This window comes from Eptesicus fuscus, chromosome 7 (genome assembly GCF_027574615.1).
Source record: "Eptesicus fuscus isolate TK198812 chromosome 7, DD_ASM_mEF_20220401, whole genome shotgun sequence".
In the NCBI taxonomy this organism is placed as follows: domain Eukaryota; kingdom Metazoa; phylum Chordata; class Mammalia; order Chiroptera; family Vespertilionidae; genus Eptesicus; species Eptesicus fuscus.
The window spans coordinates 84160388-84186223 of NC_072479.1; the positions used below are offsets into that span (position 1 = coordinate 84160388).

At 46.9% G+C, this 25836-nt stretch overlaps 1 protein-coding gene and 2 pseudogenes across 3 annotated transcripts; 2 read left to right on the top strand and 1 right to left on the bottom strand.

Annotated features, from left to right (window-relative positions):
- BCL2L14 (BCL2 like 14) lies at positions 1-24323 on the bottom strand. 3 transcript variants are annotated; one of them, XM_028143940.2, is made up of 7 exons: positions 24236-24323; positions 22824-22882; positions 14306-14751; positions 9360-9539; positions 6898-6968; positions 3572-3838; positions 1-759 (listed from the first exon to the last, which is right to left on the bottom strand). In XM_028143940.2, the coding sequence occupies exons 2-7, from the start codon at positions 22850-22852 to the stop codon at positions 721-723; spliced, it is 1032 nt and encodes a 343-aa protein (XP_027999741.1). In that variant the 5' UTR covers positions 22853-22882; positions 24236-24323; the 3' UTR covers positions 1-720. The 3 variants fall into 3 exon arrangements, with proteins under 3 accessions (XP_027999741.1, XP_054575244.1, XP_027999743.1); XM_054719269.1 differs by lacking the exons at positions 22824-22882; positions 24236-24323 and adding an exon at positions 22669-22767; XM_028143942.2 differs by lacking the exons at positions 22824-22882; positions 24236-24323 and adding an exon at positions 19190-19249.
- LOC114231127 (60S ribosomal protein L35a-like) lies at positions 12039-12599 on the top strand (annotated as a pseudogene).
- Positions 19593-21491, top strand: LOC103285441 (regulator of microtubule dynamics protein 2-like; annotated as a pseudogene).
- Positions 24324-25836: the final 1513 nt, after the last annotated feature.

The window sequence follows — 25836 nt, forward strand, 5'->3', positions numbered from 1 at the left end:
TGGTCTTTCCACATATTTATTTTACCAGCTACTAATCATTACATTCCCCTAAAAAATAATCAAGTCTCAAAGACCTTGAGAGGCAGAGGCAGGGTCACTGAGAGGTGAGGGCAGTAGGAGTAATTGTGTTCTGCCAAATGGAATTTTTTCAAAGCACCAAAGAATTCTCCCAGAAAAGTGAGCCTGAAAGGCAGATAGGCTAGTATTTCCCCAAACGAGTAGATCTAGTGATACACTTGAGTCTCTCTGGAGCTATGTCTGCTAAACATGAACAGCAACATCTTCCTAACGGTGGGCTTGCAACAATGTCATTAGGCCGTCCCAATGTGGTTTAACAATAAATAGTACTGGAAACCAGAGAGTAGGCACATGCAGTTTATCATTGCGCCCTCCTGAGGTCGGAATAACACCCTTTCCCTATGGTGGCCACCGAGGCAGGATGGCGGTGTCTGTTCTCAATAATGGAGAGAATTACCACTTGTCTTTCTGGATTTCCTCACACACTCAGTGGAGGGCCTGAAGAACACGGGTGGCAAAGCCATGCGACTACCGTGTGTGAGCTGGACACGAACGAGGCCTCTCCCGATGTTCTTGGTGCATGAGAATAATGCTCCATCTGCCTTGTACACTTTCACTTTCTCCTGGAGTCTATGCTGAGGCCCATGTACACAGGACCACAGCTGGCCAATGAGTTTTCCGGATTACACATCTTCTGATGTTTCAGTCTACTTCTTCAAGGGATATCCCAAGTACCTTTTCCTGGAGCGGGAAAAAGAGAAATAGATTCTTAAAATTCCAAGTTAGTGGAAACATATGCCTGTTAACTCTGCTCTGTTCTTCCAGGGATGACCCTGGGATCAGAGAGCATAGCAGGGTTGGGGGAGGGTTTGGAAAGGTGACTTGGCATCCTTGTGCCTGAAAGGAAATTACCAGCTAAGGACTTAGGTTACACACCCAGGGCTAACAGGCTAGATAGGAAAAGGCTTTGATGCTGTTACTTAACATTCAAAAGAGTAGATATGAAAGGATTGATAACTTTCCTTCACAAACTTCTCCTTTCAGAGGGCTGGAGAATGTGTGAGGTTCCAGGACCTCAGGGTAACTATGTCAAGGGTGAGGAAAAAGGGCCAAGGAGTAAATTAGAATCTCATGGTAGCACTCTGACCAGTGGCTCAGCTGGTTAGAGTGTTGTGCCGATATGTCAAGGTTGCAGGCTCGATCCCCAATAGGGGGTGTGCAGGAGGCAGCCAATCAATGATGTTTCTCTCATCAATGTTTCTATCTATCCTTCTCCCTTTGTCTCTAAAAATCAATAAAATATATTAAAAAACAGAAAAAGAAACTCCTATTCATTAGCAGTTACTCTCCATTCCCTCCCTGCAAAACTCCAGGAAGCCACTAATCTGTCTCCATGGATTTGCCTAGTCTGCACATTTCATATAAATGGAATCATACAATAGATGGCCCTTGGTCTGGCTGCTTTCACTTAGGATAATGGTTTCAAGGTTCATCCATCTGTCAGTACTTCATTCCTTTTTGTGACTGAATAATATTCCATTGTTTGAATATGCCACACTTGGTTTTTCTATTCATTATTCATTATTGATGAACATGTGGGTTCTTTCCTCTTTCGGCTTATAAATAATGAATGCTGCTATGAACGTTCATGTACAAATTTTTATGGGAACATTTGTTTTCAGTCCTCTTGGATACATACCAAAGAGTGGAACTGGTAACTCTATGTTGTACATTTTGGGGAACTGCCAAATCATTTTCCAAAGGGCCTGGATCATTTTAGAATCCAACCAGCAATGTATGAGGGTTCAAATTTCTCCTGTCCTCACCAAAACTTGTCTTTTTTATTTTAGCCATGCTAGTGGGTGTGAAATGGCATCTCATTGTGGTTTGGATTTGCAATTCCCTAATGCTGAAGTCAAGCAGGACTTTTTTCATATGCTCATTGGCCATTTGTATATCTTCTTTGGAGAAATGTCTATTCAGTACATTGCCCATTTAAAAAATTAGGCTAATTGTCTTTTTATAGTTGAGTTTTAAGAGTTCACTGCACATTTGGAATATAAGTCTCTTATCAGGTATACGACTTGCAAATATTTTCCCCCCATTACATGGGTTGTCTTTTCATTTGATGATGTCCCTTAAAACAGGAAGTTTTTTTCATTTTGATGTAGTCCAATGTATTTTTTCTTGCTTGTGCTTTTTGTGTGGAACCACCATTGTTTATAGAACACTTTTGGCATTTCAGCTACATTAATTAACTAAATAGACTTTTGAGAACTGGCCTGTGAACCCAATGGATACTTATAATCTCTCTGGAAAAATGATGGTGATTTCTGGTCTATAATGATAGTGCAAACATGAAGGGTTGTGAGAGTTTCAGAGGCTGGTGAGGATCTTGAGCTGGAGTGGTTGGGAAAGGCTCTGGGGCAAAGGAGGGACTGTTGGTGGGGCGGGGGGGAATCCTGGAAGAAAGAATAAAGCTGAAATAATGTCTAGAACTCTGTCCTCGTAGCATGAGTGAAGGCAGCTTGAATTTAGAACACTTAAGAGCCTCAGTTGTTCAGATCAGCCATATCTGTACAAAAGTGGGAAATGGGAAAGAACAGAAGACAGGGTAGCTCAATTGGCATTCACTGAAGACCATGGAGGGCACTTCGGTCCCTTAGGCAAGATTGGCTGTACTGTCTCCCTGGTTTCCGAGAGACTAAGCCTGTTTGGAGGCCCCAGGATCAGGCTGGCCATGCCTCGAAGAGACTCAACCCTGCTGCTGGCCCTGGAGCATTCTAGCGGAAAAAGAACTCACGACAACCGTGACAACGTGGCAAAGGCCTATCTTCTGAGATTTAAAGCTCTGAGGAACGCACTTGGACAGGTTGACCTGATGAGGCCATTTGAACATGAAAGTTTGAAGGAAATTTCAAGGAATGGGGATAAAGGATGAGGGAGGGGTTGAGGTTGAGGCTTGGTGTGTGTGTGTGTGTGTGTGTAGATAGCTATTTTGTTCAATATCAAGTTATTTAAAACCAATGAAAATTTCACAGTTTGCTTTTTAGTTTGTATCAAAATGTCCCTGTCAAAATTCTGGGTCAAAGCAGTAATGACAAAAATGTCACTGTCACCCTGAATTTCTGCCTGAGGATTACCCCCACACGCTCAGCATCTGAGAGGATGAGAAACGGCCTGCCTCTCCTTGACTCACTGCCAGACGTCCGCTGCTGCAACATTTGTGAGCACAGAAATGATACCTATCTAAACATTTCATCTCTCAACATCTCCTCATTTCCTGTTAGAGCTGCCCAGTCCCTCTCCCTGCAACACACATACCCCATGTACCCTTTGGGAGCTCAGTAAATATTTATTGACGACGAAGATAATCACTAAAAATATGTTCCCATCAATGGGATCTATCTCTTGCCACTCAAGTGTCCTAAACCCATGAGAACTGCTTCACGGATGTGTTCCCTTTGCTTTAAAAAAAAACAACAACCTTCAAACGTTCCGTCCCATCGCCTGTGAGACCTGGAAGATTCGTTGGCAAATAGCGAGCACTTACCCATCCTCCGTGCTGCTGCACCCACGGCGAGAAGTTCTCTCTCAGGTACTTGGCTCCAAAGCCTAGCACCTTGTTCATGGGGTGGTTGTCAATGGCGTTGAGCTTGGCGGCCACGTCTATGGCAAGAGCCGCCTTAAAGCCCCGAGCTTTGACCTCTGATTCTCCTCTGGTATCTACACCCCTTAGGAACTGGTCCGTGATGGTCTTGAAAACAGAGTAGGACAGCCCGTCCTGGAAGCTGTTCATCAAAGCCTTGTCTTTCTTCAGCTGTGTGCAAGAGGGTACGCATTCAGTTGGGCAGCTTGGCCCAGCGAGACCGACTCCCTCGCTTAACGGGGGGCCCCTAAAACACCGTGGGGAAACCTGGATTCTAGTCCAACCCCGGCACAAGGGCCTGCAGAAGTGGACCAGGCATGCGCCTGCTCTGTGAGTTCATTTCAGGGGACAAATCAGTGCATTCATTCCACATTCAAGGAATGTTTCCGGAGCGCTTACAATGGGGATGACTGAGCCCCCCGCCCTCACTCGGGCCTCCCAGTCTAGTGATAATTACAATCCAGGGTCATGCCCTTCAGCTAGAGGTCGTGTCAGGGACTGAATCCGGAGCCTGGAAACCACTGTCTAGGTTCAAACACCTGCTCCAGCTCTTCCTGGCTGTGCAGTCTTGGAGAAATTACTTAACCTCTCAGCCTCAGTTTTGTCACCTCTAAACCGGGATGATGACAGTAACTGTTCTATAGGGTAATGGAGTAAAACGCTCCGCACAGTGCCCCACGTGGAGAAGTGTGCTCGGCACGTTAGTAATTTTTCGGGATGCTGTGAGAGGTCAGGGGCGAGGGCATATGTTCACTGAGAACAAACAAACAGACTGAATCCATTGATGCCTTTCCATGGTTCTACTCATCCTGTTCCCCACCCCCCCTCCCCGCCTCCCCCCATATCCATCTGCTCCACCTTCTTTGGATTTCCACACCTTTAACCAAAAACACAAGTATTGCTTCTGCTTCTTTTGAAAAACTCGGGGCTTGTGTCACCAAGGCAGACATCATCCCGATGTAAAGCCATCCTTGCAGAGTCTATTAATGTGGTGGTTGTCATGTGAAAACAGAACTGTCTTAGCAGGGGCTAAATGTTTATTTGAACATTCTCTAGCTCTGTGCTTGAGGAATGAGCTGAGCAGGTTTTCAACAAACCCTGTTTATAAGAGGGATATTCTGGGGATGCGTCAGGCTGTGGGAGGATTTTGGTGGAGCCGAGTCCTTTACCACCCCCGACATCGGCCTATGGAATCTGAAGCAGGAATGGCCTGCGTCCTTCACACCCCACACCGAGGATGGACTCCTGCTAATCAGCTAGACTCCAGACCTCTGCAGGCGCGAAAGCCTGGACTCGGCCAGACAGCGAAAGAATCAAATGCCCGAAATCCCTTCCAAGGAGCGTCCTGCCTCCTCCCTGCCCCTCTCCTGCCTCTTTCCGTGCGGCTGGCTCTGTGGCCTCACAGGGAGGTACAGTGGAGGCTGCAGGTGCTCAGGGGATGAGCAGCTTTGCAGACACTCTGCAGCCAGGGCGGACGCCTCCCCGGTGTCACTCCCGCTCTGGTGAGAACTCAAGCCCACACAGCACAAGTCAGACCTTTCGTGTGTTCCTGCCAGAGTTCTCTACTGGGGAACCACATAAAAAAAAAAACACAAAAACAAACCACAAAAAAAAACAACAACCAGCCCTAGCCGGTTTGGCTCTGTGGATAGAGCATCAGCCTGCAGACTGAAGGGTCCTGGGTTCGATTCCGGTCAAGGCCACATGCCCAGGTTGCAGGCTCGATCCCTAGTAGGGGGCGTGCAGGAGGCAGCCAATCAGTGATTCTCTCTCATCACGATGTTTCTATCTCTCTCCCTTTCCCTTCTTCCTCTCTGAAATCAATAAAAATATATATGTATTAAAAAAGAACAACCATATGCTCTACATAAATAGTGCAACGTATTATCTCAAATCATCAAGAGAGTGTATTAAAGTGAGGTGTGTTTTTTTTAAGTGGCCATTTGTGGAGTGAAAGGAAAAGCATTTCTGTTCATAATGAGAGGGGTTGCCTTCGCCCTGCCTCCCAGCCCTGGCCTCCCTGACCCGCTGCTGGTCACGGCTAAGGCAGCTGGAAGGAGGCTGCAGGACAGCCACAAGCTGCGAGCTGCGAGGAACCCTCGAGGTCCTGTAACAGAGCCCTCCCAGTTCAGGAACTGGACTGCGCCTGGTTATTGGCATCTACTTGAATTCTGCTAGTGACGGGAAGATCATTCTTAAAATGGGGAGATCCCCGTCGCCCTGCAACTCCTCCCCACTGGTGTTAGTTCTGGAGAAGCGCAGGGGTGTCCCTAAATCCTGTACCATGTTCTGTTTTCTGCTTCCTCTGCACCCCTGTTCACCCCCTACTTGTGGCCCTGACATTCACACACCCCTTCTCTTTAGTCACAAATCCCTGGTTTTCTCACCGTGTCTCCTTCTGCACCATCTCTCATGCCCTTCAGCTCCCTGGGCCCCATCCCCTGGGCCCCCGTCTGACAAGGGCGTTGGGAGAGCAGCACAGAGCACGCTGTGCCCCCTCCTGCAGAAGCCCCTTGGGCCGGACTTCTTCCCCAGGGATCCTGGCCAAGCAAGGAACCAGGTCCCCAGGCCAGTCCCTGACTCACAGACCCTAGAGACAGCTGGGCAACCTGCAGGTGACGGACGTGGAGGAGGTGGCGCTCAGAAGCCCTCTGAGTACAGGGGGAGCCTGCTCCCCAGCTCTTCCTCGGGAGGCGCCTCTCACATGTTTCTCATTGGAATGATGGGTCTCGACTTCTAAACGGCAGGAAATCCAAAGTTCCAAGTAACCCTAACCGGCCTCCCCAGCCGAATTGCTAAGAGACCTCGAGCAGAGAACAGTCCAGCCACTCGGGGGAGATTTCAGACGGGGCTCCAGCCCCGGAGCAGCTGTGGGTCACAGACATCCAGGCTGCAGGGCCAACGCAAGAGTCTAAACTTCCCTGAGGATCAGTTACATGGGGAGCTAGGCTCAGAATTCTGTGCAGCGGATCTGTAATTTATTGGTGTCTTTTCTTACAATAACAAAGTTACTTTCCTCCTTTCCAAAAATTCCGAGGAGGCTCCAGGAGGTTTAGTTATGTTTTCCAAAGTGATTCATTTTTGAGACGCTGCCAGCGCGAAGAATTTCGACTCCAAGGGAAATAAAATTTAGGACTCAGTGTAAACCAGAACTTCGACAAGGCGTACAATTCCGTTCTCATGTACCAGTGCATGGGCACAGAAATAAATCGTTAGTTCAAGCTCCATACCTCTCTTTCCATCTGATCCCCTGAGTATTTCAGCAGCTCAACGATTTTGGCTATTATTTGGTCTTCTCCGTCTGTCGGGAAAATCCAGTTATTTTTTTTCAAGAAAAAAAAAAATCTTAAATTTTCCCAGTGACCGTGCTTAGCCTGGTTAGGGATGGAGGAAGACAAGTGCCTTGTAAGTCTTAGAAAATTAAATCATACCTCCCTTTTGCTGCTTAGGCACAAACACTCCCAGATTCCCTTCCTTTTCCTTTCTTCTTCTCCCTCCTTCCCTTAGTCCCCAGTTCTCACCATGAAATTCATCACTCCGTTTACTGGAACAATGTTGCTGAAGATGTTAGTTCCGCTGCACATGATCCTGTCTCTAAAGCTATTTAGGAGAAATTTCTCCCTGGTCTTTGGGCTTCTCCTGAGCAGATGGTGCTTTACCCACATGGACCCCATCAATCCCCTATTTGACCACGCTCCTCCTTGGTGTTAGCTGCTAGACAAGGTAGAGCCAAATTTGTGGTCCCCCCTCCCCCATCTAAGAGGGGGCATAGTCTTTCTGACCTGCATTTTGAGAATTAAACTCACTTCTAAACCCACCTTATTTTCCTGCTGTTGATTTCTTTTTCCATTGTCCTTCACGTGTATTTTACCATACCAAAATGTCTACTTTGCACGCCGTGTCCTCACAACAAAACAAGGTGGGGTATAAATTGATAAGTTTTCTCCCACCCCAAAGGCTAAAGTGGCAGAGGGATCCAGAGACGGCTCTAGTGGAGGGGAGCGGGGTGTCGGAAGAGGGGAGGGGAAGAAGCAGGGCTTGTCTTGTCTCAAACATGCTGACAATGATACACGAGGGAATGGTCATTGCCTTAGCACAGAATCCAAACAGAGAAAAGCCAGTTACCGAGAGAACATTTTTTTTTTTTTTTACTTATGGCACAATCTCTAAAGTCATGGAGTCCTCATGTTTGTTCTCGATAAAAGGGAGAAAGGCCAAGAAATTAATCTAGCACGTCCCGTCCCAAGAAGGTCAAGTGAAGGGCAAGGTACGTGGGAAGTCTGAGATTCGAGTCACCTGGGAGAAGAAAGAATGCGTGTCTCATTGCCCATGTGTAGTTTCTCTCTGCTGCCGCCGCCTCTCCCGGGGAAGCTGCAGTGGCGGCCCAGATTCCCATGTGCACAAAGGGGAAGAGCCTCAGCGTTAGCCTGGCTTAGGGCTTTGCTTTACATCGCCCGGACACACCCAAGGGAGATACTTCCTTCCCAGCAGACGGAGATGTGTCCCCTCCTCCAGCTCCTCTCTCTCAGCCCCCGTGCGAGTTTTGGTCCCAACAGCACAGTACAGGGTGGTGAACTCACCACTTTGCTCCCCTGGTTGGAAGACCTTTTGCCTCGTGCTTTACCATGCCCAGGCCCAGGCCCCACCTCTGCCCCTCAGCCCCCACTGGAGTTTGGGGGATGACAACCGGGAGAGGGGGCTGTCATTAGTGGGAGTGCAGGACGGAACTTCCCCTCCCGTGGCACTTGGTCCCACTCCCAACTCCAGAATTCCTGTGAGTCCGATGGGATCTACGGTCCGAGCTATTGCTGCAGTTTCGGTGACAACTGACCCCGTCTGGTCACTGCTTCTCAGTTCTGCTTCATGTTCTGCCCTAGACCTGGTGTCCAACACCCAACCCCCTGCTTTTTCACAGGAGCCCAAAGCAATCCTATATAATAAAAGTCTAATATGCAAATTGACCAAACGGCAGAATGACTGGTGGAATGACTGGTTGCTATGATGCACACTGACCACCAGGGGGCATATGCTCAACACAGGAGCTGCCCCCAGCCCACAGGCCCCAGGCCAGCCAAGGCGGGTGCCAGCAGGAGCCCCCAATTGCCCTGCCCATCACCCCACAGAGGGAGGTGATTGACAGCAGTGGTGGGTGGTGGGGCTGGCAAGTGGGCGGTGTCAGGATGGCCAAGGCGAGTGCCAGTGGGGGTCCCCTGATTGCCCCACCAGTTGCCCCACAGATTGGCCCTGATTGCCTACCCATGCATGAATTTTGTGCACCGGGCCTCTAGTATTATATATACTTCCCTGGGCTGGTGCTCAATCCATGCCCTCTGCACTCCCACGAGCAAACTGGTCCCTGGCCACTGCTAACACGATTACATCTAACACTGCACGTCCCCCTGCGGACAAAGTTGATTGCACACTTTGTACTTCCTCCTCTCCCTCACCAGACTTTTCTTTGGACTTAGCAGTGAGCTTGGCATGTGGCTTCCATCTGCTGGCACACTCGCCTTGGCTTGGGCTCTCAAGCTGAAGGTCAGTGCCTCCGGCAGGCTGCCGTCCTGCCCTTGGTCCAGGTCAGCTGAGATTCCTACATCCAGAGCCGAGCTGAGTCAGTACATGGATGCTCCCGTGCCTCTGCCTGGAGATGCCCCCCCCCCCCACACACACACACTCTGAGAGGGGAGTTTACCTTTCTTCCCACTTGCAGCTCGAGGCTGGGAGCTCAGGCCCTCCGAGAGAAAGAGGGTCCTAGGAGCAAAGTTCCCTTGACGCTTGACGCTTCCTCCCTGGGTGTGCTCTTCGGGAGGTGGCCAGGAGTAAACAATTTCAGCAACTCGGTTGGCAATGGAAGCAACTTTGGGGTCCACAGCTGAAACAAGAGAAAACGATGCTGAGGGCCCTTCCCAGAACGTGGTGGCGATATTGGCATGCACAGTTGTCCGGTCTGAAAAGAGGCCTGAGAGTGCGTGTGCGGGACAGGCCATTCCTCAGAAGGCACTGGCAGTTGCCTGGCAGAGGCCGGGATGGGGGAGGAGCCCAACGAGGCATGATCGCCACTTTGAAACCAGGATCCTTTTGCACCCTCCGTTTGAAGTCTTGCAAAACTAGGGTCCCCTTCCCTTTTGTGAGGGAAGAAACACAAAAGGGAGGGTTTAGTTCTTTGCTTGAGGAAATGCTCATTATGCTTTTATTTTTATTCTATTTTTTTCCCAGACCCTTTATATTTTGGAGAGCTGGCCCTTATGTGCATAGGAGGACATTCAATAGTTTGACAAGCCTTTGGGGCTTGGTCACTGAAGAAAGATAAATATCCTTGCTCTCGGGCCACATTAATTACTCAAGTCCATTATCAAGTAAACAGTGAGCTCTCCTTGCTTATCAAGTCACGGGTTTCCTCTCTCCTTCAGATCTACTGGGAAATGTTCCACTAAGGCTGATAGGAAGCAAGGACACGTAAAGTGCAACCCATAACCTTCAAGAATGTATGATCCAGGAAAAGAGCATGGCGTGTATTTGCACACGTAACTAGTGAAGAAAAAACATTTTGGGAGGGGAAGGTTTCAATGACATTGGCTCCCTGAATGGCATAGCCTGTGAAAGACCCGGGTGGGACTGGTGGGTGGGCAGGTGCTATCTCTGGCTTGTTTGGGAGTAAAATGTTCATTGTTGATTCATTACTAAGTTCTCAACTTTTAGAAGCTTGTACGAGCTTTATCTTTGATGTCATTTGAAGCAATTGTATCGTGTAATGCGTGAAAGTGATTCGTGTAATGCGTGAAAGTGATACTATTTCATTGACAGGCTTGAAGTAACAGAGAGGGGTTTTGGCTAGAAGGTGGCTGTGTCTGGGAAATCCCCTTATCAATCAGGAGGGTGAGAGGCAAGGCCTGGGTCCAGGAGGGGTTGTGTAAACCGCAGGTTCTGGCGTCCTGTGGAGCTGCCGCAGGGACACCTGTGCCTCTGTCCCTGGACTCCTCCAGGGCGTGTGTTTTGGTGTCTCCTTTCACTCCCTGGGCCTTCCCAGAAAGGCCACGGAGACTGCTGCTCTGCCCCTATGTCCCCTTTTTAAAAAGGCATAATGGCTTCCTTAAAAAGTCATATTTCATGCTCCATCCATAGGGTTCAATAACAGATGCGTGAATTAGAGAATAGAGAGGTCAAGGACAGAAGAATCAATGCTTTCATTCCCATTTGAACAACCAAACCAAATATACTTTCCACTTTTAAATCACCTTCTTGCAGCCCAACTAGCCTCCTCTTGAACTCTCACCACCCATGGCCCTTGGCAAGGACATGGCAAGAGGCTGGATCCCAAAGCCAATGGGAACCTTCCTTTGCAGTGTCCACAGGACACGGGAAAGAAGAGCTTATGTTTTCTACCTCTGTGACCTTGTGCAGCCTGTCTAGGATGATCAGTGCATGGTTCTCATTATGCCCCATCTTGCACCCAAAGAAAGCAGCTAAAGGTCCCAAAGGCTGTCCCTCCTCATCCCCCACCCCCATGTGGCAGGGCAATCACAGGACCCTGGCAGTTACAGAAGTACCCAACCTGACTTACCTGTGTATAGTGTATGGATTTCTCGGGGGGGAGGGTGGGGGGCGGAATCATAAGCAAATACATGAACTAGCTCTAGTTAAGATTCCCATTTTGAACACCTTAATTTTAAACACTGAAAAAAGAAAAGATTCCTTTCTTGTCAGAGTAGGTTCCACCTGATAGGCAAGGGGAAATTGGGTGGGGATGGGGAGAGAACAGAAAGGCTGCCCATTCTTTGGCATCTATTCTGGAGGGTCATTGTGGGGCTAAGGAGAGCAGAGTTGGGAAGGTGCCGTTCAGCCTTTGGCCCGAGACTTTTGATTTAAAGAGAAGGGGCAGAAAGTTTGGGAGGGATTTCCATATGGTTGAGAATGCTATTTCCCACCCAGTATCCATTTTCTTCTTCCCTCCTGAAATGTCAGAGGTAACAATGGTTGCAGCTGAAAAACTCTACTTCCCAGCCTCCCTTGCAGTTGAGAATGGCCAATGTGATGTAAGAAGAAGTTGGGTGCAGTTTCAAGAAAGCTCTCTGAAAAGGGAGCTGAGTTATTTAGAAAGAAGACACCCTTTTGTCCTTCCTTCGCTGCCTCTTTCTTCCTGCTTGAAATGTAGGCATGATGGCTGGAGCCGCAGCAGCTACCTTAGGCTATTAGGTCCCTTTGAGGTTGGAAGCCAGTAGCTAAGGGATGGAAAGAATAAGAATCCCTAATGACTATGGAACTACCATATCAGGCCTGGGCTGCCAAACGTTGGTCTTCTTTTATGGGAGAGAAAAGTAACCTCTAGGCCATCTGGGACACCTGCTGGGACAGGACTTCCTTAGTGACAAATATGCCTGGAAGGCTGTGGTCCAGGCCATTTTTGCTGGCTGTACGCAGGGTCTCTGGAACCAGAGGGAGCACACAGCTCTCCTTAAAATGGAAGATGTTGATGCCAAGATGAAACTGAATTCTATCTAGGCAAGAGATGTGCTTATGTGTACAAGGCAAAGAACAACACAGTGGCCCTAACTGGTTTGGCTCAGTGGATAGTGCGTCAGCCTGCAGACTGAAGGGTCCCAGGTTCAATTCCGGTCAAGGGCATGTACCTTGGTTTCAGTAGGAGGTGTGCAGGAGGCAGCTGATCGATGTTCCTCTCTCATCGATGTTTCTGACTCTCTATCCCTCTCCCTTCCTCTCTGTAAAAAAAATCAATAAAATATATATTTAAAAAAATAAAAAGAACAACACAGCGACTCCTGGTGGCAAACCGAACAAAACCAGAGTCGCCTGGGGAAAGTGAAGTCATGCTCACGGAAACAGTGGCATGGCTCGTGCTAAATCCTGAACCAACCTTCCTGCTAAGGCCAATGGACACTGAATCTGTGTAATGCTGTGCCCCTCAAGGATTTGAACTTACTGAAAAGAAAACAAATAAAAGTAGATATGTAAGAAAGGAAAATAACCTCTACATTATTTAAGCCATAGTTATTCAAGTTAGTCACTATATGTGTGCTGCTGAGCCTGTCCTTAACTGTCACATTTCACATGTAGTGAATCATAGCTGTGGGGACACCAAAGATTCACAAGTAAAAGAACCTGGGTTGCTAGTTTCTAAAAAATTGGTATTGACATCCATTTCTCTACATCATAAGACCTCTCAGTACTAGACTCTGGTCTTGAGACATCACCTCATAGTCCTCAATTAAGCCTGGAGCCTAGTCCTGGAAATGGCATCCCAGGCTACGTTGTGACCTTTAGTTAAAAGAACCTTGGGGATGCCAACTGCTGAGCTCTGACTTGCATGCGGCGAAATAGAAATGGAATTTGAGGCTCTCTGGGGTCACACCCAACGTAAAACCAACTAACCACCCACACAATTAATTGAACAAGAAAGCAAGGAAGAAAAAATAGGTGAGAAGAGAGGATAACTGTGTAAAAATGTTTAAAGCTAAGTCTACTTAGGAGGTAACTATTTCTGTTTTTTAGGGATATCTATCTACCTATATAGACATCTTAAAATTTTAAGAACGAAATAAAGGTCAAGTGACACTTGAGTAGTATGGAAATACAGAACATCATTCCTCTCAGGAAAGCCAGAAGATGAAAGTCTGTTAAAATCATCTGTCTCTTGGCAAAGTCCAAAGAACAGGCCAAGCAGAAAAGCCTGTTTAGATGCCTTCGAATGGCTCTGTGAGCTCCAGAGCTCAGCGACCACGCCCAGCAGAGGGAGCTGCTGTACCACTGGGGAAGGGGAGCTCCCCAGATAATCCCACCCTCACTTTTGCTCTAAAATTCTATGTCTACTGGGAAGTAGAAGTTTCCTTGATTATAGTGAATGATCTAGAGCTGTCCATGTGTGAGCTGATTCTCCAGGCCAGTCTCAAGATTTAAAAACTGAGACATTACTGCCACCTGTTGACTAATTCTAGATAAGTTCCACAGTCCAATCAGCCCAGCAGGAGAGGAGTTTTCGTTTAAAATCTGGGCATTAGGCACAGCGTTGTTGAAGGAGAAAAAGAAGCTTATGCCAAGCGTTGTGTATGAAGGTCAACTCTCTGACTAAGTCTCTTATGAAAATGTTTTGTTCAATACAATGGATTTTGTCCCTCTGAGGGGAGATTTTGCAAGAACGCTTCAAAGTTGTATTTTTCGAGGGGTTTAGACTTTGAAAAGTATTTCTGTATGTAGCTACCTGATCTTTCCATCTCTCCTAAGAGCTAGGGAGGGTGAGATGCTCCTATGTACAGATGGAAACACAGAGGCCCAGGGAGGTGAGTTGACTTACCCCAGGAAGAGAGGCAGCCAGAGCCCCTGGCTAGAGCACTTCCCCTTATACTGGTCTCTGACACAGAGGTTTAGGAATTTGGGCAGTAAGCTTATTCACAGACAGTGAAGCCAGAAAATCAATCCCATCACCTTTCACTGACACCCTTTCCTCTCTGCTCAGTCTTGAGGAAAGCAGGGCAATTATTATTAAATATCAATAACTTGGGAAACGGAGGCACAACGAATGCCTTGCTTAAGGCTGCATTACCAGCTGGGAAGAGATGAACTATCGTGCGTACAAAGAAGGAAAAGATTTGGTTGCAGGAGAAAAAGAATCCCATCCAAGCCTACCTTGGGCCTCTAAGCGCGGTCCCTCGTTGGAAAGGGACCTAGAACATTGTTGAGTGTGAAGACCACCCTCATACTCCACTCGCTTTAGACCCTGAGCCTGGATCTTCGTAGGCAAGCTCTCTGAATCTTCATCTTTCTCTGCTACTCCAAAGAGGGATCTCCAAGAGGACTTTTTCTTGGCGAGGCTTATGGGCTTCTCACTAGATCGGGAACTTCTGCAAGGCCACGACACCTGTGTCCACGACTCGTTTGCTGACCAGCTCCCCAGTCCTTTCTGGGACAGACTTCTGGTCCTCAGCAGCTTTGGTGAGAAGACAGCAGACGTGCTCTTGAAGACATGGTGTTTGGCGTAGAACTCCAGGATTTTGAATTCGATGCTGTTTGCGTCATCATCATCCAGGGGGATCTCCTCCAGGTCGCACGCACTGGTGGTGCACATGGCGGGCCTGCAACGACAAAGTCCACACGTGTCCTCTACCTGTGGGCGCCTCCTGTCAGTCAGGAGAGACAGGGGCGAAACTCCATGAACATTTATTGAGCGCCTATTCAATTTGTCCTGGGAGGTGGGAGGAGTCGCAGATGGAAAAGTCAGGGCTCTTTTTGAAAGTTCAGTCTCACAGAGACAAGGAGGAGAGACAGGGACATAGATAACTCCAGACAGTGAGCTAGGGCTGGAGCGGGGGTGCAGAGCCAGGCAAGGAAGATGGGGAGGAATAGGAGCTGCAAATCAAGGGCGAGTGATGGCTCTTTGAAAGATAAAAGGGTTTAGGCAGGTGGGTGGATAGTGGGGCTAAGGACTGGATGGGTAGAAGAGGGTCTATGGATGAATTTAGGATGTTTGAATAGGGGTGAGAGAACTGTAAGGCATAAGCTGTGTGGTTAGCCAGGGGCTCAGGATGTGGAGGGACAATAAATGAAGTGGCGGTCGGGGCCAGGTTATGGGGACCTTCTAATGGTAGGCTGAAAGCTTTGCATTTGCTCATGTTGGTCAATCAGACCTTTCTAAATAAGCCCTAGACTATGGAGGGCAGCTAAGGCCTTCGTGGGAGTTAAAGGTCTTCTTCTAGGTGGGCAAATGAGAAGGCCGGCTGCCTGGGGTGTGTGGCCCTTCCCATCTTCTCTCCCTTCTTCCTTTACCCTCTACTTTAGCTTGTATAGATTTGCTTATTTATTTATTTACTTTGAGAGAGAAGAGAGAGAGAGAGAGAGAGAGAGAGAGAGAGAGAGAGAGAGAGAGGAGCAACACATTGATTGGCCTCCTCCTGCACGTTCCCTACCGGGGATCAAGCCCACAACCAGGGCATGTGCCCTAACCAGGAATCCAACCGGCAACCTTTTGGTGGTACACGGGACAACACCCAACCAACTGAGCCACACCAGCCAGGGCTGTTTCTATCTCTTTCCATATTTGGTATCCCACGTAAGATTCATCTGAAAAACCCTGCTATTTTTAAACAAATTTTAAGACTACTGATGCAGGCAATGGAGAGCTTTTCAGTTTTGAGCAGGAGAGTGATGTGATCACAGACATATTTTAGAAAGATCAGTAAAAGGAAAAAAAATGACAGGGATGGAAGGGTTTTATTTTCATATGAATAACCAAATAGGTATAATAAACTGATTTTGTTCAATTTAAGCTTTCATGAAATAATTCCTTTTCTGGTCCCCTGCTGGGAAGGCATTTCTTTTTGTTCAAAGTCTACTTTGCTTCCTTCTGAGTGAAAGATGTTGCTCAGAAATATTGAGACCTGAGGTGGGTGTGAGTCACTGAAGAGGACCAAGGACTGTGCGACCTGAGACACATAAGCAATGAGCCCAAAAGGATGCGGCGAGAGCGGGCTGTGTGGGCAGAACTCTGGGCAGCAGCTTGGTGTAAAAGGGGCTGAGCCCAGGCCAGAGCCCAGAGCCGGAACGTGTCAGGAGGGGATTGCTGAGGTGTTTCATTTGAAGCTTCCTTTTGAATTGGACAGTCCAGGACACTGGGATCCTACAGGAACTATGTACTGGGTAGAAGGGTGAGCCCTCTCCTCAAACCATAATAGTATGCTCCCGTAGACACCTCCATGTAAGTTTGTGTGTTTTTTTTAAACAAAAATCCGAGACCTTTCTAATGTAGCATGAGGACTTTAAGGGTGTGTGTGTATGTGTGTCACTGTTGGAGAGAGGAAGGTCAAACTTACTTAAGAAACAAATTTGCTAAATGCTGATTCAGGAGCAACATCAGAGCAGAGGAAAAACCATGGAGGCCACGAAGGACCACAAAGTCCTTCCATTTTGTAAAGGAATTTTTGTTGAGCTATAGGCTAGAAAGGAAGGGAGTAGTTGGCCCACGCAACAGGCGAGATCAAGGACGAGAGAGAGAAGCAGAGAGCACAGCAGTGCGAGGCAGTGGCCACCCCAATGAATGGGGCAATCCTACAGAGGGAGTGGGTGCTGGGACCAGAGCCTGGAAAGCACTTGGCTAAAAGGGAATGCATGGAGACATAAACGTATTCCTTAAGACACTATAAATGCATTTGACAAGCGTAGGTTTATTTTCCTTACTAATCCTCATTGTGAATTAAGGGAGAGCTGTTGTTCAATGTACAGCTAAGTCATAAAGCAGCAGTGAGCTAGGTTATCACACGTTGGACCTCTTCTGCTCTCAGCTATTCCTTGTTGAAAGGAAAAGCCCAAGGTCTGGGTTTGGGAAACTTACACCATAGGTTTATGCTTATGTTCATGGACACAAGGCCCTGGGTGGAGCTCCTGAGCTCTGGGTCAGAGCCAGGAGGGAAGAACTAGCTCCCTAGTCAGACCCGCGAGACTTGTTCTTTTCTTTCTTTCTTTCTTTCTAAAAAAAATATATTTTTATTTGATTTCAGAGAGGAAGAGAGAGATAGAGACATCAATGATGAGAGATAGTCATTGACTGGCTGCCTCGTGCACGCCCCACACTGGGAACCAAGCCTGCAACCCGGGCATGTGCCCTGACCAGGAATCAAACCATGACTTTGATTCAGAGGTCGATGCTCAATCCCTGAGCTATGCTGGCCGGGCAGTTCAAACAGTTCTAATGCTGCTGCTGTTTGAGAACCGCTGAACTTTAGGGACATGTTGCTAGTTGGCTTAAACCTTGAATGAGCACCATTTTGGCTGAGTGGCTGATTCTTCATATGGTGGCTTTAAGGAAACTAGAAAAAGGCTCATTTGGAGCTCTGTGTGGCAAGAGGTGGGCAAGACAGGACCATTGATCAGCTATGTCACAGTCACATTTATTTATTTTTTGTCTATGGCTGACCCTGCGAGTGTATTAGAAAAATTCCTTCCCCTCTGGGCTTCACAGTCCTTGTCTGTACATTTAGGGAAGGAGAGTCCTGCTTCCTCTGTCTTTTGTGGGGTTAAGTGAGGATGCAGGTCGAGTGCCTCGTGCAGCAGGTATTCAATGCTGGTCCCTTTGCTGCCCTCACTGAAGACAGTGAGCTACCTGTGATTCCACTAGACTGCAGGGTCAGGGGGCAGGGCCAGCCTCTCCTATGGTCAATGTTTTAGCCCTAGGAACCAGCACAGTTCCTGCCCCAGAACTTACTGCTTTGGGAGGCATAGTAGAGACTATCAGGAAAAATTGAAGAGCTGATTCTGAGGTCTGGGTCTAAAGTGTTCACACCTGGCATCAGGCATGGGTGAGTGGGAGGTGGAGGGCAACACGTGGGCCTTGCCCCTCGTGAAAGCCTAATACCTCGGGTGGGCTCTGCCCCACCCTAGGGAGGGCGTGGAGACTTGTTCCATTCAATGAATGACTCGGGGGATCTGGCTATTATACTCTGATCACCTTATATTTACATACTCTCTCCTTATCTCTAGCAAACTACACAAACTTGCTCTCCAAATCAAGGTTACACAACTCCTTTGGTTGGCCTCTTTTCCTTCCCAGAGTGTTCCTTTCCCTCAACCCCCTAAGTGGCCAAAGTCCTTGGGGTCTCCTCTGGCTTGTCCTTTAGGAGCCCCAAGGTGAAGGCGCTGGGGTGTGGGAACAGCTGCGGAGCCCAGAGCTGCGGGGGAAGCACCTCAACTCCTAGGAATGCCAGACACACTTTTGGGATTTTTCTAGTCCTGGATTTGTTTGTTATCTTCCCTGTGGGAGATAATAGATGCAGGAAAAGAGGAAGCAGGCTGTCAGGACCTGTGCCCCAGGTAAGCTGGACAGAACTTTGCATGGCCTGTCCCAGACATGAGGGGTGTGGAGGTCCCCTGGGCAACGGGCTCCGCTAAAGAGCTAACTTGCATTGCTCTGGACACAGATGAGACCCGAGGGGAACTCCTGGGCTGGAGGGTGGAGGACAGATACTCATCTCAAGGGAGGTTCCCAGACCAAAAGATGAACTAAACTTGGTCTGGGTGCCTTGAGCTTCCCCATTGAGTTCCCTTGGCCTCAAGCCCTTTGGAGACTTTCCTTCCTCCTTACTAATCCTTCCTTCTCCAAACGTCAGACCTTTGAATCTCTTCATTCCTTCTCCCGTTTGTCATTTCTGAGTATGACTTGTTCTTTAATCCTAAGGTGGGCACGAGAAATGTGGTAAAATGCCTTAACTTCCTACAATAGGAGCTAAACTGAGAGACAGAGCCTTAGAGGTCATATAAATCAAACAAAAGGACCAAGACTCCGATGGTAGGACAGAGAGTGCAGACACCAGACAGGAGGGAGCTTTCTAGAGGGGAGAGAGAGCGATTTCCCCTGTAACCTGGGCCTGGTACTCAAGGAAGTCCCCATGGGGTCGGCCAGGACTAGACCTTGTGCCCAAGTTCCCTCAGGCTGCTCAGGACTCTGGCCTCAAACCCAGGATTCCCGTCTTCAGCCCCATCCCTGCTCCAGAGAGGAAGTCAGCATCTCCATGGACCACTGACCTGCTGGCCTGTCCTCACATAGGAGATATTCAATGAGAGACAGCTGCAAATTAAAGATGATTCAGCTCGTTACAGAATCTTAACTGAACTATCCCAACCGTCTGTAGCAAAGGAGAAATGAAAGAGAAACCTAAATACCTTCTTTCCCTTTCATTTTTAAAAAAATGTTGCTGAGACTGACATGGTAAGAACTTTTTAGTCAACTCAGTAAACGTCTCCCCTAGTTAGATTGTCCCATTACTAGTAAAACCAGGACTGAAGACCCAGCTGTGTCCTCCCGGGAAGGCTGAGAAGGAAGACAGGTACCTGCGGGTGTTACCTGGTCCGGAAGCTGTCCGTGGTTTCTCCTGCTTCAGGTAGGTGGCAGTAAGGGTATTTCTATACCTGAATCTCTCTCCACGACATGGAAGAGGAAACATTCACCAGGTCTTCTTGGCTTCTCATTCGGGAAGGTTTGTGGGGATCTAAGACTTCATCCGGTGCAGCAGCGTTAGGACTCAGGTTAATGAAGTAAGGCTTAGGGGAAGGATTGCCACTTCCTGGTTAAGCCCTGCCCCCAGCTTTTTAACTGACAGAGTGGCTGACCTTTGCCTGTGTAATTTAACTCTAAAAAGGTTTTGCATCTTTTTTTTTTTTTAAGTTGGCAAGTCAAAGGTTCTTTTTTATTTTATTTTATTTTTTTATTTTATTGAATTTATTGGGTAGCAAGGATTCTCACTCCCCTCCAGGACAATTATGTGGGTATTTTCCTGATCGTTCTTATTTTTACTCTCTCTGTTCAGCAAATGTTTACTGACCACCTATCACGTGACAGGTATTATGCAAATACTTAATCTTAACTACATTGGGAGGCAGGTGTTATGATTCACATTTTACAGATGAGCAAACTGAGGCTCAGAGAGCTCCGATTTCTTGCTCGTGGTTCTTATCAGTTAAGCTGATATCCAAACCCTGGTCTTTCTGGCTGCACACCATATCATGTTACCTCTGCCTCTCAGAATCAAAGATTATAGTCAAATGGAACCAATGGAAAAGCTTTAAGAATTGAATCTAACCCTAGCCGTAGTAAAACTCACCAAAACTCAGTTAAAGATCCTATGCCACAATTCTAGGGACAGAATTCCTGATATACATGAAAGAAGAAACCCTTAAATATGATTTTACACTCTATCCAAATTCTTAACTGAAATAGACATTTGTGGCAAAAAGATCCATGGGGGGCAGATGAAGAGGTTATGGAAAAGTCAGTTTTTTGGTGACTCAAAGTGAATTTTAACTGACAAAACTAATATTTATTGCGCATAATATACATCAGTCTAGTCAACTTAAGGGGTATTAAAATGTTAAAAATATTTTATTCTCATTTTAAAAAAATAGTCACTTTGGGGAAGATGATATATATTCATTTGAAACAATTCAAGAATCAATAAATGCACAAAATCAATAACTAAGCCATATACTATGGACTACAGTTGTTACTGGAGCTCTGAAGTACATAGCTTAATGACTGTGGCTGCAAAAATCATTTAGAATCCCACCAGGCCGTGGCAAGGTGAGTTATGAATACAGGAAGGGGCAGTCGAGGCCCAGGGAGGCAGATTCACTGAGGACAGAGAATGTCCAGTAATCATTCAGCTTCTCATTTCTCACACCCAACAAGCTGGCATGTAATAGAGATGGGACATGATATGTATTATATTAAAAACCAAAACCAAACCCACTTTTCTTCTGATTCTAAAAATATACGTAATATTGTAGAACAATTGCAAAACATGAAAGGGCACATATAAAGCTGTTACTAGAGCACCCATGAATGGACATTGTCATCTGTGGTATGCGGTTTTGTGTGGCCATGTATCGAGTTTGAGGGCTTTTAAAACAAAATCAACTATGGATATTGCTTCAAGGAACATCTAGATAAAGCAATCCAGTTATTACTCAAAGAACCCTTTTTTCTATGACCTCAATCCAAGATACTGTTATGCTGTCTCAAAACTGAGCTGGATTGAGAAAAAGATGGCTGCTACTCTGTTTGGAAAAATACCATCCTCAACTGTACAAGAAGCTTTGCAAAATTTCCTTAAGGTTGAAGATCTACACCCTGGTTTTTCTAAATCCAATGACATGTTCCTTTCCAAGTGTTACAGGGATCTTAAGCAAACAGATAATGCCATGAAGTTCTATAATTTGGCAGGGCAGCTTTCTTGTCTTACCAGAGAGGATAAAGATGCAGAGGAAGAGGTGAAAAAAATAAGCAATACCTTGAAGAAGTAAATAAAAGAACTTAGTCTTCAACAAATCAGATGTGGTCTACTAAATATTAAACTTATCAAAGTTATGTTTTTTATTTATCCTTTTTTTTATGTAAGGGTAATATACTCAGATTTGAAGGTAAAGCCACGTTTCTGTAGAATGCATTCACTAGTAGCACTACAACACCAATCGTGTCATTTGGAGAGGTCTATAATGTCAGCATAAAATGATCTTTAAAAATGTATGCTTTATATTTTTCCTAACAATAAACTATGGTCTTCAGGAAAATAAAAAGGAGGAAGCCTCAGGGATAAGTCAGGGTTCTGGTTAAACTGAACCTGATAGGATTCTTGCTCAGGGCAGGCCATGTGACCTGGCAGTACCTGGGTGTTGGTTGGGGATGAAGACTTTTGGTCAGATATCAAGGGTGGGAGATTCTGGATAAACTGACTTAGTAAGATTCTTGCCAAACCCGGGCTCTTAGAGAGCAAGCCCAAGGAAGGGGCTGAGTTGGGCTCAGAGGAGCCTGAATAAACTTTGGTCAAGGAGAGAGTCTTTGTCAGTGGCTGCGTCAAAATACAAATACAAGAGCGGAGAGGCCTGGAGTACGAGTCAGACTGAGCTGAGGTTCTTGAAAATGTTCATAGCAAAAGGAGGGATTTTCCAGATTCATTTACAACAACAGGAGGTAGAAAGGAAACAACTCCCCCTCCCCTGATTCAATTTGACTTCCTCTCTTCTCTACCAAAGACCTGACTGGGAGAAGTTAACATTTAGACAAAGAGTGGGTGGCGGAGGTGTGTTTCACAGGCCCAGGGTAGGGTGAGCCAGGGTGCCTGACCTTCGATGGTGCCTGACGACTGGAAACGACTTGCACAGTTTTCAGGTGTGAGGCCTCAAAAAACCTCACACCGATGCGAATTGCCTGAAACACGCTGCCCTTGATTATTACCCGATGACTTATGGAACATTGGAACAGAGAGCTCCATGTGCTCACTGAGAGTCGATCAGGACAAAGTACTCCCATCTCCCACCCATCCGGGGGTGTCCTCGGTGAAGTGCACGGTCACTGCAGCAGGACATTTGATGAAGACCCCAGGAGATACATGCACACAAGTGAGGGAATTGCATGTAGAGGACACTGTAATTGCAATACTGTATGCTCAAGGTCAAACAGGAAATTAACAAAGGTCCTCACGTCTATATCCTGTGCTGTTTCCACTCACCACCTGCCTCCTTCCTGCGTCTACTTGTTGAAATCTTTCAAACTCGGACTCAAATCCCGCCTCTTTTTAGAAGCCTTGTTGGCTCCCCCCAGTTGAAGGGGTCACTCTTTCCCCATAGCTACATCATAGCAAGTTTTGAACATTTATCATAGTACTTATCAGTCTTCTTTGATTTAGAGTCCATTGTCCATGCTTCTGTCTTCACTCGGTTTGCCTGAAGAGCAAGGAGATAATTTATTCACTTTCGGATCCCACTTCGCACATGCATGGGGCTTTATATACATCGGGCCACCATACAATGATCGTTGGCTTGGTTATTAAGGCTGTGTCATGTGGACTATTTACCTTAGAAGAGAGAAGCTTCCGGGAGAATGGAACTGACTCTCATGGGGAGGGAGAATTAGATTTAACTACTCAGCTCCAGAGAACAGAAGGAGGAGGAAAGGAGCTAGAAGTCCCCAGGGGACGGATTTGATCTCCATGTATGGAGAAGTCTTCACAGTGACCGTTATTTAATACGGAGATGGATGCCTCATGAGGAGTCAGTTCCACCAGTACAGGTGAGGACACAGAGTAGGATACACCCCTGAGGTTCCCTGTCTGCTCCCCTTGTTTCAGCATCAATAAAGGTCTTGGTGCCATTTCGAGGCCCACATGCAATCACAGACATAGCATATGCCTGGGATGCCAGGTGCACAAACAGGCTGGAGACAGGGCCCTGCACCACTCAAGTAGACGGGGAACTCACTCAGGTTCCTTCTTGGCTCTCACTGGTCAGTCCAGTGTGCAAAAGAGCCAACCCCTTTCTCTATTTCCTCTGTTTCTTGCAAAATCCCTTCCCTCGCTCCTTTCCACCCTCCTCATTGCTGTCCTGTGCACCCAAGTCAACTTCAGGCTGAACTCTACCGCAGGGAAAAATCCTGCATCACAGTTGTATCGTGAAACCTAGCAGCTTAGCTTCGGGTTAGAGTGATATTTAAACCTCGTCAAGCAACTTCCCCACAAAAGCCCCGAGCCCATCTCTTCTAGGCTCTCAGTCTGAGAGCTAAACGTTTTATGTTTCTTCTGGCCACTCCATTTCATTTTCAAATGTTGGGTCTCCCTATTTCTTTTCTGTTTGGGCCCCGGATATATTCCTATAAGCTTTTGATTAAAGCCCGTTCTGTTTTCACAGCTCCTCACCAACAAGTAGGTGCTCACCCCTCTGGCATTGCTCTCAGCACCCTGTTTTTTTCTGTTTCTGAGGCTTCTTTCCAAGACTCCCTAGCCTCTGCAAGCCAAGGTATGGATTGTGACCTCCCATTTAACACCCCCACCCCCAAGGTCTACCTGGTTGTCTTTACAACACAGTTTTGCTCCCCATCTTTGTCTTTGAACCTCTGTCATCTGCTCTCACTCCTAAGGTTCTTGCTCAGAGAGGTCAGGTCAGTAAACTATCTATCATTCACTGTAAATGTAGTCTCCAGAGCAGCTTCTCCCACAACATTAAATTCTAGGTGATACCAAACTTAAGAGAGGTTCTATTTCAAAAGTTCATTGGTAAGAGGCGTGTCTGGATCTCACTCACATTTCCCCCTTGCTATAATGTCCTTCATGGCGGTGTGTTTTGCCCGGCCAGCCCAGGAGAGCCCATTGAACTTGCAGGTTAGGTGAAGCAGCGGCCACAGAATCTTTGGGAGTAATAATAGTGATACAGAACACAATCGCAGTGTGGAGCCGAGTTTCCATGGGGAACGCTCTTCAGAGTTCCGACTGGGAATGCTGGGGTTCCTGGAAGTGTCAGCAGGTAGACTGAGCATGCCCCCACCTCCATATTAAAAGGAAAAAACACACACTACAATTTATTAAGGAATTACTATGCACCAGGCAGTGTACACTGATTAGGGGTGTTACATTGCTTCATCCTCACAGCAACACTGTGCTTGGAGCAGTGTGGGGACTGCTATTACCCACCTTTGACAGATGAGTGAATGCAGCCACAAGAACTGTCTCAGTGACTTTGGACAGGGATTCTAATAAAGTCTGGTGAGTGCTAGGAAAGGAGCGGGGATTCCAGAAGATTGATTGGGTGAGAAGGGAATCCCAGGGGGCAGCAGATGGAACGAAGACCGGTCGAGGTTGGGGACGGTGGAGACTCGTCGCAGTGGGACAGTCTAGAGACAGCTTGGATCAGTGTAGGAAGTTTCTAGACATCATATATTCCCTTCCCTGTGACTCATCTTTGGCAGAGGGATCCTTAGATTCTGTTATACAGACTCTGAAACAATGAAGAGTTGCCACCGTCTACCTATGAGAAGGAAGAGTGGCCATAGGTGGGTTGAGTCCTAGAGGTGACTGAGGATGGTGCTGTAGAGTTCGGCCCCAGCTTTTCACCACGCCCTGTGCCCATGCTTATGACTTTGTAGTGCCCTCTCATCGTGAGTAGAATGATCTGCTTTGTCCCTCAATTCCAGGCTCAGTCATGTGGCCACGGGTTCGAGGCCAAAAGAGTCCCAGAGAGCTTTGCCCTGACTTTCTTGAGCCTCTGAAATAATACCTCTTAAATTCTTGCGTGAGACACTCAGCCGGCATAGCTCAGTGGTTGAGCATCAACCTATGAACAAGGAGGTCATAGTTCGATTCCCAGTCAAGGGTATATGCCTGGGTTTCGGGCTTGAGCCCCAGTGTGGGGTTTGCAGGAGGCAGCCAATGATTTGCTCTCATCATTAATATTTCTATCTCTCCCTCTCCCTTGCTCTCTGAAATCAATAAAAATACATTTTAAAAAATTTTTGTGTGAGAAAAAACACACCTCTAATTTATTTAAGCAACTATTTACAGCTGGCTGGTTAGCTCAGTTGGTTAGAGCGTGGTGCTAATAATTTATTTAAGCAACTATTTAATTGGATATTCTTTTACTCCTGGCTGATTCATATTCCCCTAATATAGAGAGAAAAGTGAAAAAACTAGAATATTTATTCGAATGGTCCAATCTTCAACTATTTGACATTTCAGAAAGAGAGAACGGAGATAATGGGTGGAAGAAGATTATCAGAGGAACAATAGAAGAAAACATCCTAGAACTGAGCTTTCATATCTCGAAACAACACATTCGCCCAAGTCACGAAAAAATCACCAGGATGTAGAATGGAAGTATTTCACAGTTTACTTTCAGATAAATGGACTGGA

What these genes read in the sequence shown, in the direction of transcription:
- BCL2L14 (XM_028143940.2), bottom strand. Translation starts at nt 22,852, where the DNA reads ATGGACTCTAAATCAAAGAAGACTGATAA. An exon ending in AAATCAAAGAAGACTGATAA is followed by an intron (nt 14,752 to 22,823) that starts GTACTATGATAA and finishes TTGTCGTTGCAG; the next exon opens with GCCCGCCATGTGCACCACCA. An exon ending in AGCTGCAAGTGGGAAGAAAG is followed by an intron (nt 6,969 to 9,359) that starts GTAAACTCCCCT and finishes TTTTCCCGACAG; the next exon opens with ACGGAGAAGACCAAATAATA.